Source organism: Argopecten irradians, chromosome 9 (genome assembly GCF_041381155.1).
Source record: "Argopecten irradians isolate NY chromosome 9, Ai_NY, whole genome shotgun sequence".
NCBI classification, from domain to species: domain Eukaryota; kingdom Metazoa; phylum Mollusca; class Bivalvia; order Pectinida; family Pectinidae; genus Argopecten; species Argopecten irradians.
In genome coordinates this window covers 35,172,627-35,191,316 of record NC_091142.1, presented here as the reverse complement: position 1 = coordinate 35,191,316, position 18,690 = coordinate 35,172,627, and the positions used below count along the sequence as shown (strand labels likewise).

Here is an 18,690-nt window from a genome sequence, read left to right as displayed (position 1 = left end):
ATTATACCAGGACATTCGCATACAGATAAGTAACACTTTAAATCATCGTACTACTCTTGTACCACCACCAATTACTTTAGACATTGTATATAATTAAATTGTGTTTTGAATTTAGCTGCTGGTTTCTCATTTCTGTTATTCGTTCATGTAACAAAGTCAATCCATGTAAGATTTGGCTTCACACAAATAATTTATTTAAACTATTACAAGTAGGATAAGCATTAAGAATACATTGAGTGATGGTGAGTTGCATGTAACAGTTTCATTTCCAGAGCCTAGGGTGCAGAAAATCACATGGCAGATATTAGAGCATATGCAAAAAAATCTATGTATGCACAAATGTCATTATTGTATTTTAGACTTTTGGATGGAAGGGTGCTGTTTATATGGGGGGAAAATCATTAATCTACATGTATATTTTTTCTGTGTTTAATCCAAAATACAGCAACCACAAACTAAGGCACAAAACTGTTCACATGTTTGAATACATATGTATTTCCTTTTCAAATGACAAGAGTCCTATATTTTAATAGACACCACATATGAGAGGTAAACACGGTGCGTGAACTACATGTAGTGGTTTCCATCACCAATTTGGATCATGTACAATGTACTTGTAAATTACTTTCAAAGGTAAGTCAAAAACAGTCTCACTCTGCAAACGGACATCTTGATTTTCTAGTTTGGAATTTAGGCGTGACATGCCAGTGAATGTACCCAGTTCTTTTAAAAACTTCGATCTGTACACACACACAAACATACACATATTTATACATGTAAGATGTATACAAAAACCTGTATACAGTGCATATATGATGTTTTTAGTGAGAAAATGTCGGAATAAACGCATATATTATCGTGATAAGTGGATATATTACCACATGCTATTTCACCATGCTTTAATACATTCACGGGGAAGATGGAAGACGTAAGATCGGACTTACAAAGTTGAATGAACCCTCCACTGAATATCGGCCAAGCCCACTCAAAAAATGAACGAAAATGTTGGGAAACTATCCAATATTTACGATAAAAAAACACCTACATATAGGTGAATATGTAATTCAAATAATATTAGCAGCAACACAGCAAAGAAACGTAACAAATCGAGAAAATCCGTTTCAAAGGTAGTAAGCTGTTACTATATTACAGTGTACGTAACGAAAACCGGATGTGTCTTTACTCCGATCAAGGGGAGGATAACTCTAAAATTTCAAGATGGCGGATCGATGTGGATAGGTCTATAGTCTCCCGTAGTCAAGAAGGACAGGGAACTGTCGCAAAATAAGCCATAGCTGTTATCCACGCATTCCTAGTAATTATCATGTGATGTACTAAAAAACTTTAGGAAAAAAATGATCAAATAATATTTGAAATAAAATGTAAATTATTGAGATAAAAACATATTTTATGGGAAATCATTGTTCAAAGTGGATGTTTCTTCCAGTGTTGATATCTATGGCTTTCGGTGAAGACAGGAAGTTTCGTCAAGAAATATACGTAATGACAAAAAACAACATGATTTACAACAAAATACAAAATTACGAGATCCACATAACAGGATTTTCCAACCTAGAGATAATCATTGATGAATGCTGGGTGTACACAATAACAACACACTTATAAGTCGTGCGTCATATTTTCTAATGTAACAAATTATTAATAAGTCATGTGTCTCATAAGCAAAATAAAAAGAAGATAAACTTATACGTTAAAATATGTTAAAATGACTGGTGACTATTAAACGTTTTTTAAACTTTCTTATCTTCGAAATCGTCAAGTACCAATATAACAAATTAAGCATAGTATGTGGCATAAGCATAACAAAAAGACGATAAACTTAAAATGTTAAAATGACTGGTGGTTATCAAATGTCTTCTTACTTTTGATTTTGAATCTCATAAGTTTCGATAGATTATTGACGGAAATATTCGACGAGTGGTGGCACATATATTGGACTGTCTGCCACCTATAAACTATAACAGTGTCATTGATATGTAATATCCAATTCGTGGAAGACAAATGCTAACGGTATACCCGGTATTTGTCAGTATTACAAATGTTAATTGACTCTTTTTATTGGTTCAAGCGGAATTCTATCCAAGTCAAATTTCATAAATTCAAAACCACGCGATTCATTTAGTTACTTATCAACCATTTTATATTTCATAATAATTTACCGATTCTCAGTAAACCCATGAATTAGCCTAGGATGAAGATGTGCTCTGACTGATGCGTAATAATGTTACATTAGTCTCACACTTAAAGCACTCCGGTTCAAGGTGTTTCTTTTTCGTCGTCCGTCTACAAGAAGTGAAAATGTCCCGGAGAGTTTGGCGGAATAGTCTGTTGTAGACAATGTAAATGACGAAATTGAATAATGGCGCGACTATTAGTATAAGAATTGTAAAGTTTGTAAATACTACCCAAGGCTGCGAGAATAGCAACGAGCATAAGTTAAACTCGAGACAAACAAAAGTGCCACACATATAGATCAGGGTTGGCAGTTCACATAAAACAAATGTGAAAACTACCCACAGTGTTATCACAGATAACGTGCGAGCCGCATTGTGTGCACCGGATATTGGTACTGTTTTCATAGTTTCCTGTGACCTCCGTAATGATCTCAGCATAGCGGGCTGGATACAGATAAGTATAATCAAGGGGAGAACTATAAACAGAATTGGGTGAATATAACATAAGGCGAAGTTAGACACCACAATACTACAAGCTGAAACAGTCAGATTCGTAACGTAAAATGAACTGGTTTCCATAACATGGTAGGAGTGAGAATGAATCTGAAATGCAAAATATGCACTCGAACAAAGAATGGAAAATAAGATATAGAAAAGTGTACGTTTTTTGGAGCAGATCCGCCTCGCCACAAATGGATAGACGACACAGATGTAGCGTTGAATGGCCAGTCCCACGGTGAGGTACGACGATGTGTAATGACAGAACACCGGGAAAAAGACATAAAGGTACGTGTACAGTTTGCATATTCGGAAAGGGAGGTAATCACGATAGTCTTCAAAGTAAAACACATAAGCACTGATTGAACCAATCGATAAACTTGACATCGTGTCACACACACAGATACCTAGTAAAAACATGTGTGTAGGATTTCCGAGTTTGGTTTTCCAGAAAATGACAATAGTCAACACACCACAAAATATTTCTAAAACACTAAGAAAAGGTATCAGGTATTTGTATAAAACGACATTATACTGACTAGTTGTTTGAAACAATATCGGGAAGAGGCTGTTAACAGTCACGTGTCCGACTTCTTCCATTGCCGTAGTACTGTTGGTTGAATTATTTGTCGTATTCATTATTCGTTTGTTGTTTTATCAGCGCTAAGACTTTCTCTTCTTAATACAGAATACACTTAATGTGATATGATATATGTGGTACACAATTTACTGAAATATTGATTTAAAACACGTTTATATGGGTAGGACGTGGTCGATGACTTCAAGCTGTCTAGGCCGTATTGGCGGGGCATAAGTCAAAGGCCAATTGGTCCAGCCCGACGATGTCAGATCGCGATCGGCAATCACCAATCACCATGTATTGACGAAGCGTGACAATGGTCAATAGTTCCTAGTAGTTTACAAATTCGTTAGGGAAACCACGTAACCTGCAAAATAAAAAAAAATGTCAACAAATTAGAAATTAGGCAAGTCAAAACAACAAAGTAGGTCAAGCGGAATCTGTTAATATTAATGGTCTAAATTATTATTTAGGTACATAATTGTATAAAATATGCTTGTGAATAGCCAGTGAGCATGTTTATGTAGGGGGCGTAATACTTACAGAAAAGGAAAATCATTAAGTATCAGGAAACGTCCTTTCTCATTATCAAAATCGTATATTTTATTTTTTATTTTATGCCATTCTTAAAATAATCGAGTAAATATTAAATATTTTATTAGTTTAATGAAATATCATAAAAAATGATCAGAAGTTTCAGATATTTTCCATCACTTGTTAGGAAACTTTCAACGGAAATAGCCCATTGTGTCACATCCTCCAAGTGAATAATGACACTGCGTTAACACTTTGCACATGAGGTTTTCTAAAAATAACAAATTAATTTTCCCTCGTCTCACCAACTGGGTCCTGCTTGATAATCAGAGAGTACTAGTTGGCGATAAATATCTCGAATAGATTTTAAACACAATTAATAATCGAGAAAACTCCCCTAGCAAAAATAATTGTTTATATAAAACTCTCTATCTGCAAACTGGAAATAACATTTTTAGTTCCAAATATAATCGAAAATGCCATTACCTCGATCGTGATTTGCTGTTAAAACTTTACGGAGAATGTTTCTCATCGCTCCGATCTCAAATCAACGTTACGGAGAATGCTTCTAATCGCTCCGATACCAACTCTACGTTACGGAGAATGTTTCTCAACGCTCCGATACAAACTCTACGTTACGGAGAACGTTTCTCATCGCTCCGATCTCAACTTTACATTACGGAAAATGTTTCTCATCCCTCAGATCTCAACTCTACGTTACGGAGAATGTTTCACATCGCTCCGATCTCATCTCTACGTTACGGAGAATGTTTCTCATCGCTTCGACCTTAACTCTACGTTACAGAGGAGAATGTTTCTCATCGCTCCGATCTCAACTCTACGTTACGGAGAATATTTCTCATCGCTCCGATCTCAACTTTGCATTACGGAGAATGTTTCTCATCCCCCAGATCTTACTTAACATTACGGAGAATGTTTCTCATCGCTCCGATCTCAACTCACGTTACGGAGAATATTTCTCATCGCTCCGATCTCAACTTTATATTACGGAGAATGTTTCTCATCCCCCAGATCTCAACTTAACATTACGGAGAATGTTTCTCATCGCTCCGATCTCACTCAACTGTACGTTACGGAGAACGTTTCTCATCCCTCAGATCTCTCAGATCTCTCCTACCCTTATGATTTCTTTGTAACATTACCTCTTAGACCGAATTTTAACACCGTTGTGTACCAGTTTAGCCTTTTGTTCAACTTATTTTTCATTCCGATTACATTTTGTGTTGTTGTTTTTCACATTGTGAAACATATTCTTCAGGTTGATAAGGAGAGCTATATTATAAGACTCTTTCATATGTGGATATGAAGGATAGGGATATTCTACCCGAAAGTCACAAAAAGTAGTAAAACCCGAGGCTTGCCGAGGGTTTTGCAATATTTTGTGATCCCGGGGTAGAATATCCCTTTCCTTTATATCCACATATGAAAGAGTATTTTTCTTTCATACCTCGACGTTTAATTGCAATTTTACAACTATAATATCCCGCCATTTTGAAATAAAATCGAAGAAATCCACGACTGAAAGTCAATTTTTCATACATGAAAAAATACGTGATATTTTCAAAAAAAATCCGTTGTGTGCATCTTTTATAGTAAAACCAGTCAAGTAAGTGGAAAAAATGTTAAAATTTTACCGAGTAAATAGAAATTTTGTTGACGCCGTGACATCACGAGGCTTTATTGCATGGGTAGCCATGTAATACAGCCTCAGGCGGCATGAGTGCCTAAGACCAGCCAGTATTGCATCTGTAGGTATGGAAGAAAAATAGTTATCTATCACATTCGTCATAAAACCATTTATAACGTTTTCCATCCCTATATTCAACCATAGATGTTGACACGTGGGTTACCTTGGGGGTAAAATATTTTGACTTCCATGTACTAAAACCGCATTATAACATTTTTACAGAACATTAGTCTGCTGATCAATAACAATAGATGTGTACGACAGAATACGGTCCATTATAGTATAACAATCAACAGTTAGAAACAAAGGAAACGTAGCTATGGTAATTAGATCTTTCTTAAACAATTGATGTTATTGATACTTACTAGATAATTGATTTAAAAATATTTACGTTAACTTTTTGTAATTATTGATTTGGTCAATTATTGTTCTCACGTGTCATACCAATGAACTCACTTTGGCTGTTTTCCTATAACAATATCGCAGCTATTATTCTGTATTTTTAACAATTACGGTACAGATAATGGGAACAATATGGTATGTTGCATATTCAATCGTTACAGTAAGGCACAGCAATAGTTTGATAACAAATTTAACACACAAGATTAATCATGATCCTGTCTCTAACCATACTATTACGTCTGTCTTGTTTTGTCACTTGCATCGCTAGATAATATAGCTAAAATGATTGTGATTTTTTTTTTGTTTTTTTTTGTTTTAATTATTTATTTAGATCAACGTTTGTTCTCTGTCGACGTTCACGATACGTATGGATTCGCGTTCAATCTATATTTCCATCATTAACGTTAGAAGAAAGGTAAAATTACCCATCAACACATCCACTATGTTCTGAACGTAAACCCTGCTGGCTTGCTATTATTGTTATCTATTTCCAAAACTGAAAAAAAAAACAATCACATTAGAGGGCCACTACCTTTCCGAAACGGCTTTTCATTTTTAAAACTGGAATGTAAAACGCAATTGATAATATAATTTTGATAGTGTCACAAACCGGAGTGCCCGAAGAAAACACATGTGATCGGGCAGGTGACCCCCAACCTATTTACGTCCCCCTGCCGTCTTGGTGTTTATAGACCATCATTTTGATACGTATCGACCTTTTAAAAGAGCCTTATTTATAACACATACAACAAGTAAAAATTTCACTCGTCTTAAAGAGACAATTCACTCAGGCAAATTCTTTTTACATAACCAATAAGCAAACTATAGCATAAATGTATTGTTCTACATTTCTTATGAAACATATAACGTAAACATAACAACATTGTTAAGTATTTTAATTAATATCGTTGAAATATCAAATCGTTGATCAATACGATTAAGCAGGTACAATATTAACTCTGTACCCATACCCGAGCCAAAGTCACGCACGTTTAAATCAAATGAACTACATAACCACTGAGAAGGTGATAAAATGATTTTTAGGCAAGACAATTCACCAAATAAGGTAAAACACATTACATGTCAGAGCGATTTGAGGCAGTTCTAGCCAAAAGTTGCATTAACTTTAAGAGCAAGGGACAGGGTTCGGCATACAAGAAGTTCGACCACAGTGTGTAATGCGGGGACAGCGAGCAAGTTTTGAATATTTCACACACGTGTCACCACCATAGGCGTTTCAGGCATATCACAGTAACACTGACTAAATGTTAATTTCCATTAGAAGTTATTTTTATCTGATATATATACAAAATTTTAATGTTCTCTTAGACTGAATTGTCCCTTTAAGTAGACAATAAACTTCTTTTTTTATATTAACAAAACTGGTTGCACTAAAGTGGGGCATTGAAGATTGTATTGTTAAAATATTCACGACAATTAGATACAATACACCAATATGTTTCGGATAAGGGTCTCCTTAACTATTAAGTAGTTATAAATGTTTATAATTTTAGCTACGTTAACGTCATAAGATTAATGAAAATTAGTTCGTCAAATATTTCTGTCATTCATTGTGTCTATGTTTCAATTATATTAGCTAAGTTTGGGCCACTTAATAAATACCCTAAGCGAAATTATGTAATTTCAAATTTAAAAGAAGCACTTACATTTAAGCTGAAAGTCGTGACGATTTACACTGCTCTTCACTTCACATTCATGGGTGATGGTAGATTCTGTGTCCATGTGTATGTCGTCTTACAATCTATATAATAATAAGTATTTCTAGACAATACTGAATGTATAAATATATCAGATTATCCAAAGCAAATTTTATATTTTTACAAAACGTCCTTATCCTCGTATCGCTCGTCAGTGACTAACTGGTGTCGGATCCAATACCTCATCACTACCCTCTAATATATAATTAGACAATAATGACAAATGGTGAATACGACAGCAATAGGAATATGATATCATATTGAGAGAATAGGACTCGGGGAGACATTCGGTGCTCATTGTGATTCTTGTATTCCACGACTTCTGTCTATTCAGCCTTATATCTATTATTAATCAAACAAAACTTTTATGAATACCTTGGGACAAAAACAGATATACTGCATTGAGCATAAACAGAGTAACAGAATTATACACGACCACTTTATTACAGATTAACAACATCGACGTTATTGTCAGATGGTCAGCGGCATACATGCCCACGCGGACAAATGGTGCATTCACCTGTGGTGCATTCACCTGTACAATAGAATGAACAGATGATGGCATGCGACTCTAAGCTGAGGTTTTGTTTGTTCTGTTTATGCCGTTATAACCAGGTTAAATCTTTGTTGGATATTGTATATTAATCGTTGAATATAGAGGATATCAATCTGTTCCAGGTGATATAATGAGGGTCATCTATGAACGAAATGACATAGCTTGTTTGCTTATTTTTTGCAACATTAAACAATTCAAATTTTAAGTCAATTGAGTACACGGATAAAGAAAAAATAAAAAAGAAAGTAAATTTTAGTTAACAGTATATAATAGGTTATACGGTATTAATTGATTGATGATTTCGGTATTCATATCAATACATATGTAGAATGAAACTTTGATAAAATAACGGAATAATTATTAATAAGTTTGAATATTAATAAGAATAAGTTAAAGATCAAACATATAATAATTTTGAGACTTTTTTTTTATATTTTGATGGTTTGTAAATAAAACAGATAAATATGATAGATGTTTTTTTAATTATAATTTATTGTAATGAGACGATATGAGTACTAATATTTTGAAAATCCGCTACAGTTCACAAACATTTTGTTCATATCCCAACGAAATTAAAAATTAAAGACATCAATGCTTATAATTGAATATCCAGTATACTTCATAAAACAAAAAACGTTTAAACGTATGCTTCTATTGATTATAACAAGTGATTAGTTTTCCTAATGAATACGCTACGTCAATATTTCTATTGTGACGTCACGTACGAAAACGTCAGGTTTTCGCGCCATTATCGGAATTTTAGATTTGGTAATTAAACAAAGAAAAAAAAAATATTATTAATTGATTGTCCCTGATTTAAGGTATGGGTAAAGTATCTTGAAAATATGCCTTCTATAATTATTGTATTCCATTTATTGGCTTCACTTATGCATAACAAATACCAACATATCGGTTGATATCGGACAATGTTAAAGATTTAGAGCTTATGTAGGCCTGGAAAACTCTAGCAGGATTGATAACTATACCATTATTCAAAGTTTAATTTACAAACTATAAGACAATAGTTCATTAGCGTCATCAAATTCAAATTCATTTTATTCTTATTTTTTCATAAATAAATGTATAGAGAAAACATATTTACAATATTATATACAATCATTAATATTCGATAAAGGTATACAACAGTTGTTTATATGAATAATATTTGCTAAGGAGAACAAATAATATTGTTAATTATTTTTATAAACGTACATAATTCTGTCAGTGTTTTATGTAAGCAGAGTTCATAAGTTCATTAAACTTTATGGTCGTAGTCAAATATATCGATCAATATACGAAGTTCGTTGGGCGGATAAGGTACTACATTCTAATTAGAACGAATATACGTACCCGGCCTACTATACCTTTCGGCCGGGTACGAATTGGTCCCTATATATGTGTCGTAGTGGAGCACTGCCTCCGAAAATCACTCGGGCATAGTTTTCTATACTTTTTTGTAGGTTTCTAATTATTTTATGCGTATACATGCATTGACCTATTATTTTTGTCCAAAACAAACATAACTACCATTCTTAATATCTACCGTACCGCTCACAATACGTCATATTCACAATTTGTGGACTTGCCGTATAAATTCCCTTCAGAAAGACCTTCATATATATTATGTAAAAAATAATGCCTCGATGAGAATTTGATATTTTATGTGGTTCAGTTTTATTGCCTAGTAGGTAAGCGATATCAAACAAGTGCGATAAAAATGCAAACAAACGTTTTATATTGGTTTGCATAATCATTACTTTGCTCCATTAGCAGTAATAGGCACCGATTGTAGCTCTAAAGACGACACCATTTTCTGTCAAAAAGTCTTTTGAGCTACAATATTGCAGCTACATTCTAATAAATAATGGAATTCATCGCCAATTTGTTGACTATTAAAATATTCACATTTTCTTTCATAGTATACAATATGTTGTCATCGGCCTGTTTCAACAATAACGTTGTGGCTGGTTGTACAAAATTTGCATAATGTTATTCTGTCTCTATCATCTAAAATATCTAAATGATTTTCAAAATTATGTGTATTTTAACAATTCTATAACATATAGGTTTAGAAGAGTTATTCATACCACTCTCCCAGTTCTGTAAGTACTGGTCATGTAATCTTATTTTTATAATATGTTTTAACCATAAACGATTATAATCAGAATTAAATTGATTATTCCACAAGTAGCTCATCCCGCACTTGTTAATTATAGATTTTACAAAACATACCTATGCATCAGGCTTGTCTTCTAAGTGATATATGTAACAAAGAAGTCTGTATAAAATGACATTATATCTACTACTTTCAGAATGGGTCAACTGTGACAAGTATGAAATTAATCTAGTGTTAACAGCAATTTCAAGTGGGGTAATACCCAGCTCGCCGTATACCATACAATTAGGAGTACTGGCTTTTAATCCAAGTAATTATTTGCAAAATTTCAAATGTACACGTTCAACAACTTTGAGATCAGTAAAACCCACGCTTCACAATCATAAAATAAACTTGGTTTAACAATTTTGTGAAACAGATCATAAATACACTGGACTGATAATTTGTGTTGTCAACTTTTCTTGATAACATCGTACATGGCAATAGTGGCCTTTATAATATTGTATTTTTTTCGCTTCCTTAAATGAACCAGTGCGACTGAAAATCGTACCTTAATAAGTGAAATTATCCACGCACTCTATCATTTCATTATTTTATAAAAAAAAATCAACTCCGTTAATTCTACGTCCCTTACTAAATACCAAACATTTCGTTTTTTCTATGTTAACTTTCAATTTCCATTGTTTACAATATTTATTAAAAGCAGATCACCAGGACAGTCTGAGAAAATCAAGGTAACGTCAGCATAAAGCAGAATAAATAATTTTAAATAAATATTTAAATTATTTTGTAATTTGGTGCTAATATTACTTTGACCATTAACATTATTTTGGGCCATAAAATCCTCTAGATCGTTGAGATATAGGCTAATAAAAAGGGAGATAAATTTTCCCCTTGTCTAAAACCGTTTTCCCGGGGGAAATAATCTGAAAATTTACCATTAAGAGATATGTTTTATTTAATACTATGATACATGTTAAAAATTATTCAAAAAATTTCCCATAAATCCCACTCATTAAAATTTTACTCAAAAGACCATTGCTCTATCGAAGGCTTTTTTTCAAAATCAACAAATATGCAATACATTGATCAATGAGTGAAGAACAATAATATTATCAATTGTGGAATTTTTTACGAATCCCTAACCTCGATTTCTCGAAATAAGAGTGCAGACTTAAGTAAAAAGAGGCCCAAGGGCCTTAACGGTCATCTGAATACCTTGGCAATCATATTAGGAAATTAAATAGATATCGTGTCATGGACCAAAATAACTAATGGTGTACAAAGACAGAAGTTTTTCCCAGACAGAAATAACTAATGGTACACAAAGACAGAAGTTTTCCCAGACAGAAATAACTAATGGTGTACAAAGACAGAAGTTTTCCCAGACAGAAATAACTAATGGTGTACAAAGACAGAAGTTTTCCCAGACAGAAATAACTAATGGTACACAAAGACAGAAGTTTTCCCAGACAGAAATAACTAATGGTGTACAAAGACAGAAGTTTTCCCAGACAGAAATAACTAATGGTACACAAAGACAGAAGTTTCCCAGACAGAAATAACTAATGGTGTACAAAGACAGAAGTTTTCCCAGACAGAAATAACTAATGGTGTACACAAAGACAGAAGTTTTCCCAGACAGAAATAACTAATGGTGTATGTACAAAAGACAGAAGCTTTCCCAGACAGAAATAACTAATGGTGTACAAAGACAGAAGCTTTCCCAGACAGAAATAACTAATGGTACACAAAGACAGAAGTTTTCCCAGACAGAAATAACTAATGGTGTACAAAGACAGAAGTTTTCCCAGACAGAAATAACTAATGGTACACAAAGACAGAAGTTTTCCCAGACAGAAATAACTAATGGTGTACAAAGACAGAAGTTTTCCCAGACAGAAATAACTAATGGTACACAAAGACAGAAGTTTTCCCAGACAGAAATAACTAATGGTGTACAAAGACAGAAGTTTTCCCAGACAGAAATAACTAATGGTACACAAAGACAGAAGTTTTCCCAGACAGAAATAACTAATGGTACACAAAGACAGAAGCTTTCCCAGACAGAAATAACTAATGGTGTACAAAGACAGAAGTTTTCCCAGACAGAAATAACTAATGGTACACAAAGACAGAAGTTTTCCCAGACAGAAATAACTAATGGTGTACAAAGACAGAAGTTTTCCCAGACAGAAATAACTAATGGTGTACAAAAGACAGAAGTTTTCCCAGACAGAAATAACTAATGGTGTACAAAGACAGAAGTTTTCCCAGACAGAAATAACTAATGGTACACAAAGACAGAAGCTTTCCCAGACAGAAATAACTAATGGTGTACAAAGACAGAAGCTTTTCCCAGACAGAAATAACTAATGGTGTACAAAGACAGAAGTTTTCCCAGACAGAAATAACTAATGGTGTACAAAGACAAGAAGTTTTCCCAGACAGAAATAACTAATGGTACACAAAGACAGAAGCTTTCCCAGACAGAAATAACTAATGGTACACAAAGACAGAAGCTTTCCCAGACAGAAATAACTAATGGTGTACAAAGACAGAAGTTTTCCCAGACAGAAATAACTAATGGTACACAAAGACAGAAGCTTTCCCAGACAGAAATAACTAATGGTGTACAAAGACAGAAGTTTTCCCAGACAGAAATAACTAATGGTACACAAAGACAGAAGCTTTCCCAGACAGAAATAACTAATGGTACACAAAGACAGAAGCTTTCCCAGACAGAAATAACTAATGGTACACAAAGACAGAAGCTTTCCCAGACAGAAATAACTAATGGTGTACAAAGACAGAAGTTTTCCCAGACAGAAATAACTAATGGTGTACAAAAGACAGAAGTTTTTCCCAGACAGAAATAACTAATGGTACAAAGACAGAAGTTTTCCCAGACAGAAATAACTAATGGTGTACAAAGACAGAAGCTTTCCCAGACAGAAATAACTAATGGTGTACAAAGACAGAAGCTTTCCCAGACAGAAATAACTAATGGTGTACAAAGACAGAAGTTTTCCCAGACAGAAATAACTAATGGTGTACAAAGACAGAAGTTTTCCCAGACAGAAATAACTAATGGTGTACAAAAACAGAAGTTTTCCCAGACAGAAATAACTAATGGTGTACAAAAACAGAAGTTTTCCCAGACAGAAATAACTAATGGTGTACAAAGACAGAAGTTTTCCCAGACAGAAATAACTAATGGTGACAAAAGACAGAAGTTTTCCCAGACAGAAATAACTAATGGTGTACAAAGACAGAAGCTTTCCCAGACAGAAATAACTAATGGTGTACAAAGACAGAAGTTTTCCCAGACAGAAATAACTAATGGTACACAAAGACAGAAGCTTTCCCAGACAGAAATAACTAATGGTACACAAAGACAGAAGCTTTCCCAGACAGAAATAACTAATGGTACACAAAGACAGAAGTTTTCCCAGACAGAAATAACTAATGGTACACAAAGACAGAAGCTTTCCCAGACAGAAATAACTAATGGTACACAAAGACAGAAGATTTCCCAGACAGAAATAACTAATGGTGTACAAAGACAGAAGCTTTCCCAGACAGAAATAACTAATGGTACACAAAGACAGAAGCTTTCCCAGACAGAAATAACTAATGGTGTACAAAGACAGAAGTTTTCCCAGACAGAAATAACTAATGGTACACAAAGACAGAAGTTTTCCCAGACAGAAATAACTAATGGTGTACAAAGACAGAAGTTTTCCCAGACAGAAATAACTAATGGTACACAAAGACAGAAGTTTTCCCAGACAGAAATAACTAATGGTGTACAAAGACAGAAGTTTTCCCAGACAGAAATAACTAATGGTACACAAAGACAGAAGTTTTCCCAGACAGAAATAACTAATGGTACACAAAGACAGAAGTTTTCCCAGACAGAAATAACTAATGGTGTACAAAGACAGAAGTTTTCCCAGACAGAAATAACTAATGGTACACAAAACAGAAGTTTTCCCAGACAGAAATAACTAATGGTACACAAAGACAGAAGTTTTCCCAGACAGAAATAACTAATGGTGTACAAAGACAGAAGTTTTCCCAGACAGAAATAACTAATGGTGTACAAAGACAGAAGTTTTCCCAGACAGAAATAACTAATGGTGTACAAAGACAGAAGTTTTCCCAGACAGAAATAACTAATGGTACACAAAGACAGAAGTTTTCCCAGACAGAAATAACTAATGGTGTACAAAAGACAGAAGTTTTCCCAGACAGAAATAAATAATGGTGTACAAAGACAGAAGTTTTCCCAGACAGAAATAACTAATGGTACACAAAGACAGAAGCTTTCCCAGACAGAAATAACTAATGGTGTACAAAGACAGAAGTTTTCCCAGACAGAAATAACTAATGGTGTACAAAGACAGAAGTTTTCCCAGACAGAAATAACTAATGGTGTACAAAGACAGAAGTTTTCCCAGACAGAAATAACTAATGGTGTACAAAGACAGAAGTTTTCCCAGACAGAAATAACTAATGGTACACAAAGACAGAAGCTTTCCCAGACAGAAATAACTAATGGTGTACAAAGACAGAAGTTTTCCCAGACAGAAATAACTAATGGTACACAAAGACAGAAGTTTTCCCAGACAGAAATAACTAATGGTGTACAAAGACAGAAGTTTTCCCAGACAGAAATAACTAATGGTGTACAAAGACAGAAGTTTTCCCAGACAGAAATAACTAATGGTGTACAAAGACAGAAGTTTTCCCAGACAGAAATAACTAATGGTGTACAAAGACAGAAGTTTTCCCAGACAGAAATAACTAATGGTGTACAAAGACAGAAGTTTTCCCAGACAGAAATAACTAATGGTGTACAAAAGACAGAAGCTTTCCCAGACAGAAATAACTAATGGTTACAAAGACAGAAGTTTTCCCAGACAGAAATAACTAATGGTGTACAAAGACAGAAGTTTTCCCAGACAGAAATAACTAATGGTGTACACAAAGACAGAAGTTTTCCCAGACAGAAATAACTAATGGTGTACAAAGACAGAAGTTTTCCCAGACAGAAATAACTAATGGTACACAAAGACAGAAGCTTTCCCAGACAGAAATAACTAATGGTACACAAAGACAGAAGCTTTCCCAGACAGAAATAACTAATGGTGTACAAAGACAGAAGTTTTCCCAGACAGAAATAACTAATGGTACACAAAAACAGAAGTTTTCCCAGACAGAAATAACTAATGGTGTACAAAGACAGAAAGTTTTCCCAGACAGAAATAACTAATGGTGTACAAAAACAGAAGTTTTCCCAGACAGAAATAACTAATGGTACAAAGACAGAAGTTTTCCCAGACAGAAATAACTAATGGTGTACAAAGACAGAAGTTTTCCCAGACAGAAATAACTAATGGTGTACAAAGACAGAAGCTTTCCCAGACAGAAATAACTAATGGTACACAAAGACAGAAGTTTTCCCAGACAGAAATAACTAATGGTGTACAAAGACAGAAGTTTTCCCAGACAGAAATAACTAATGGTACACAAAGACAGAAGTTTTCCCAGACAGAAATAACTAATGGTACACAAAGACAGAAGTTTTCCCAGACAGAAATAACTAATGGTGTACAAAGACAGAAGTTTTCCCAGACAGAAATAACTAATGGTACACAAAGACAGAAGTTTTTCCCAGACAGAAATAACTAATGGTGTACAAAAGACAGAAGTTTTCCCAGACAGAAATAACTAATGGTGTACAAAAGACAGAAGTTTTCCCAGACAGAAATAACTAATGGTGTACAAAGACAGAAGTTTTCCCAGACAGAAATAACTAATGGTGTACAAAAGACAGAAGTTTTCCCAGACAGAAATAACTAATGGTGTACAAAGACAGAAGTTTTCCCAGACAGAAATAACTAATGGTGTACAAAGACAGAAGTTTTCCCAGACAGAAATAACTAATGGTGTACAAAGACAGAAGTTTTCCCAGACAGAAATAACTAATGGTGTACACAAAGACAGAAGCTTTCCCAGACAGAAATAACTAATGGTGTACAAAGACAGAAGTTTTCCCAGACAGAAATAACTAATGGTACACAAAGACAGAAGTTTTCCCAGACAGAAATAACTAATGGTACACAAAGACAGAAGCTTTCCCAGACAGAAATAACTAATGGTGTACAAAGACAGAAGCTTTCCCAGACAGAAATAACTAATGGTGTACAAAGACAGACGTTTTCCCAGACAGAAATAACTAATGGTACACAAAGACAGAAGCTTTCCCAGACAGAAATAACTAATGGTGTACAAAGACAGAAGCTTTCCCAGACAGAAATAACTAATGGTGTATCAAAGACAGAAGTTTTCCCAGACAGAAATAACTAATGGTGTACAAAGACAGAAGTTTTCCCAGACAGAAATAACTAATGGTGTACAAAGACAGAAGTTTTCCCAGACAGAAATAACTAATGGTACACAAAGACAGAAGTTTTCCCAGACAGAAATAACTAATGGTGTACAAAGACAGAAGTTTTCCCAGACAGAAATAACTAATGGTGTACAAAGACAGAAGTTTTCCCAGACAGAAATAACTAATGGTACAAAAGACAGAAGTTTTCCCAGACAGAAATAACTAATGGTGTACAAAGACAGAAGCATTCCCAGAAGAAATAACTAATGGTACACAAAGACAGAAGTTTTCCCAGACAGAAATAACTAATGGTGTACAAAAGACAGAAGTTATCCCAGACAGAAATAACTAATGGTGTACACAAGAACAGAAGTTTTCCCAGACAGAAATAACTAATGGTACACAAAGACAGAAGTTTTCCCAGACAGAAAATAACTAATGGTGTACAAAGACAGAAGTTTTCCCCAGACAGAAATAACTAATGGTGTTACAAAGACAGAAGTTTTCCCAGACAGAAATAACTAATGGTGTACACAAAAGACAGAAGCTTTCCCAGACAGAAATAACTAATGGTGTACAAAGACAGAAGTTTTTCCCAGACAGAAATAACTAATGGTGTACAAAGACAGAAGTTTTCCCAGACAGAAATAACTAATGGTGTACAAAGACAGAAGTTTTCCCAGACAGAAATAACTAATGGTGTACAAAGACAGAAGCTTTCCCAGACAGAAATAAAACTAATGGTGGGACACAAAGACAGAAGTTTTTCCCAGACAAGAAATAACTAATGGTACACAAGACAGAAGTTTTCCCAGACAGAAATAACTAATGGTGTACAAAGACAGAAGTTTTCCCAGACAGAAATAACTAATGGTGTAGCAAAGACAGCAGTTTTCCCAGACAGAAATAACTAATGGTACAACAAATACAGAAGATTTTTCCCAAGACAGAAATAAGACTAATGGCGTACAAAGACAGAAGCTATTCCCAGACAGAAATAACTAATGGTGTACAAAACAGAAGCTTTACCCAGACAAATAACAAATGCCCACAAAACAGAAGTTTTATCCCAGACAGAAATAACTAATGGTACACAAAGACAGAAGTTTTTCCCAGACAGAAATAACTAATGGTGTAACAAAGACAGAAGAGGATTTCCCATACAGAAATAACTAATGCTGTACAAAAGACAGAAGATTTTCCCAGACAGAAATAACTAATGGTGTACAAAGGACAGAAGTTTCCAGACAGAAATAACAAATGGTACGTACAAAGACAGAAGCATTCCCAGACAGAAATAACTAATGGTACACAAAGACAGAAGCATTTTCCTTCCCAGACAGAAAATAACTAATGCTGTACAAAAGACACAAGAAGCTTTCCAAGACAGAAATAACTAATGGTGTACAAAGACAGAAGTTTTCCCAGACAGAAAATAACTACTGTACACAAAAACAGAAGTTTTCCCAGACAGAAATAACTAATGGCGTACAAAGAACAGAAGATTTTCCCAGACAGAAATAACTAATGTGGTACACACAAAGACAAGAAGTGATTTCCCCAGACAGAAATAACTAATGGTGTACAAAGACAGAAGATTTTTCCCAGACAGAAATAACTAAATGGTGTACAAAAGACAGAAGTTTTCCCAGACAGAAAATAACAACAATTGGATGTACAAAGACAGAAGCTTTTTCCCAGACAGTAAATTAACTAATGGTACAACAAAGACAGACGTTTTCCCAGACAGAAATAACGTAATGGTGTACACAAAGACAGAAGATTTCCAGCAGACCGAAATAACTATGGAATGTCCGTCGGTTATGAACATTATATACGCTCTAATGGTGTACAAAGACAGAAGTTTTCCCCAGACTGAAATAACTAATGGTGGTACAAAACTCAAGACACATTAGTACCAATACGCGGATATCTATACAGCTTTCTTTTTGATAATGGCAATTGGAGACAGATGTCCTCTGG

General features: G+C 34.4%; 1 protein-coding gene across 1 annotated transcript; it reads right to left on the bottom strand.

Moving 5' to 3' along the window:
* Positions 1–415: 415 nt before the first annotated feature.
* LOC138330962 (sex peptide receptor-like) lies at positions 416–3,633 on the bottom strand. The gene has a single exon (XM_069278432.1). The coding sequence runs from the start codon at positions 3,330–3,332 to the stop codon at positions 2,208–2,210; it is 1,125 nt and encodes a 374-aa protein (XP_069134533.1). The 5' UTR covers positions 3,333–3,633; the 3' UTR covers positions 416–2,207.
* Positions 3,634–18,690: the final 15,057 nt, after the last annotated feature.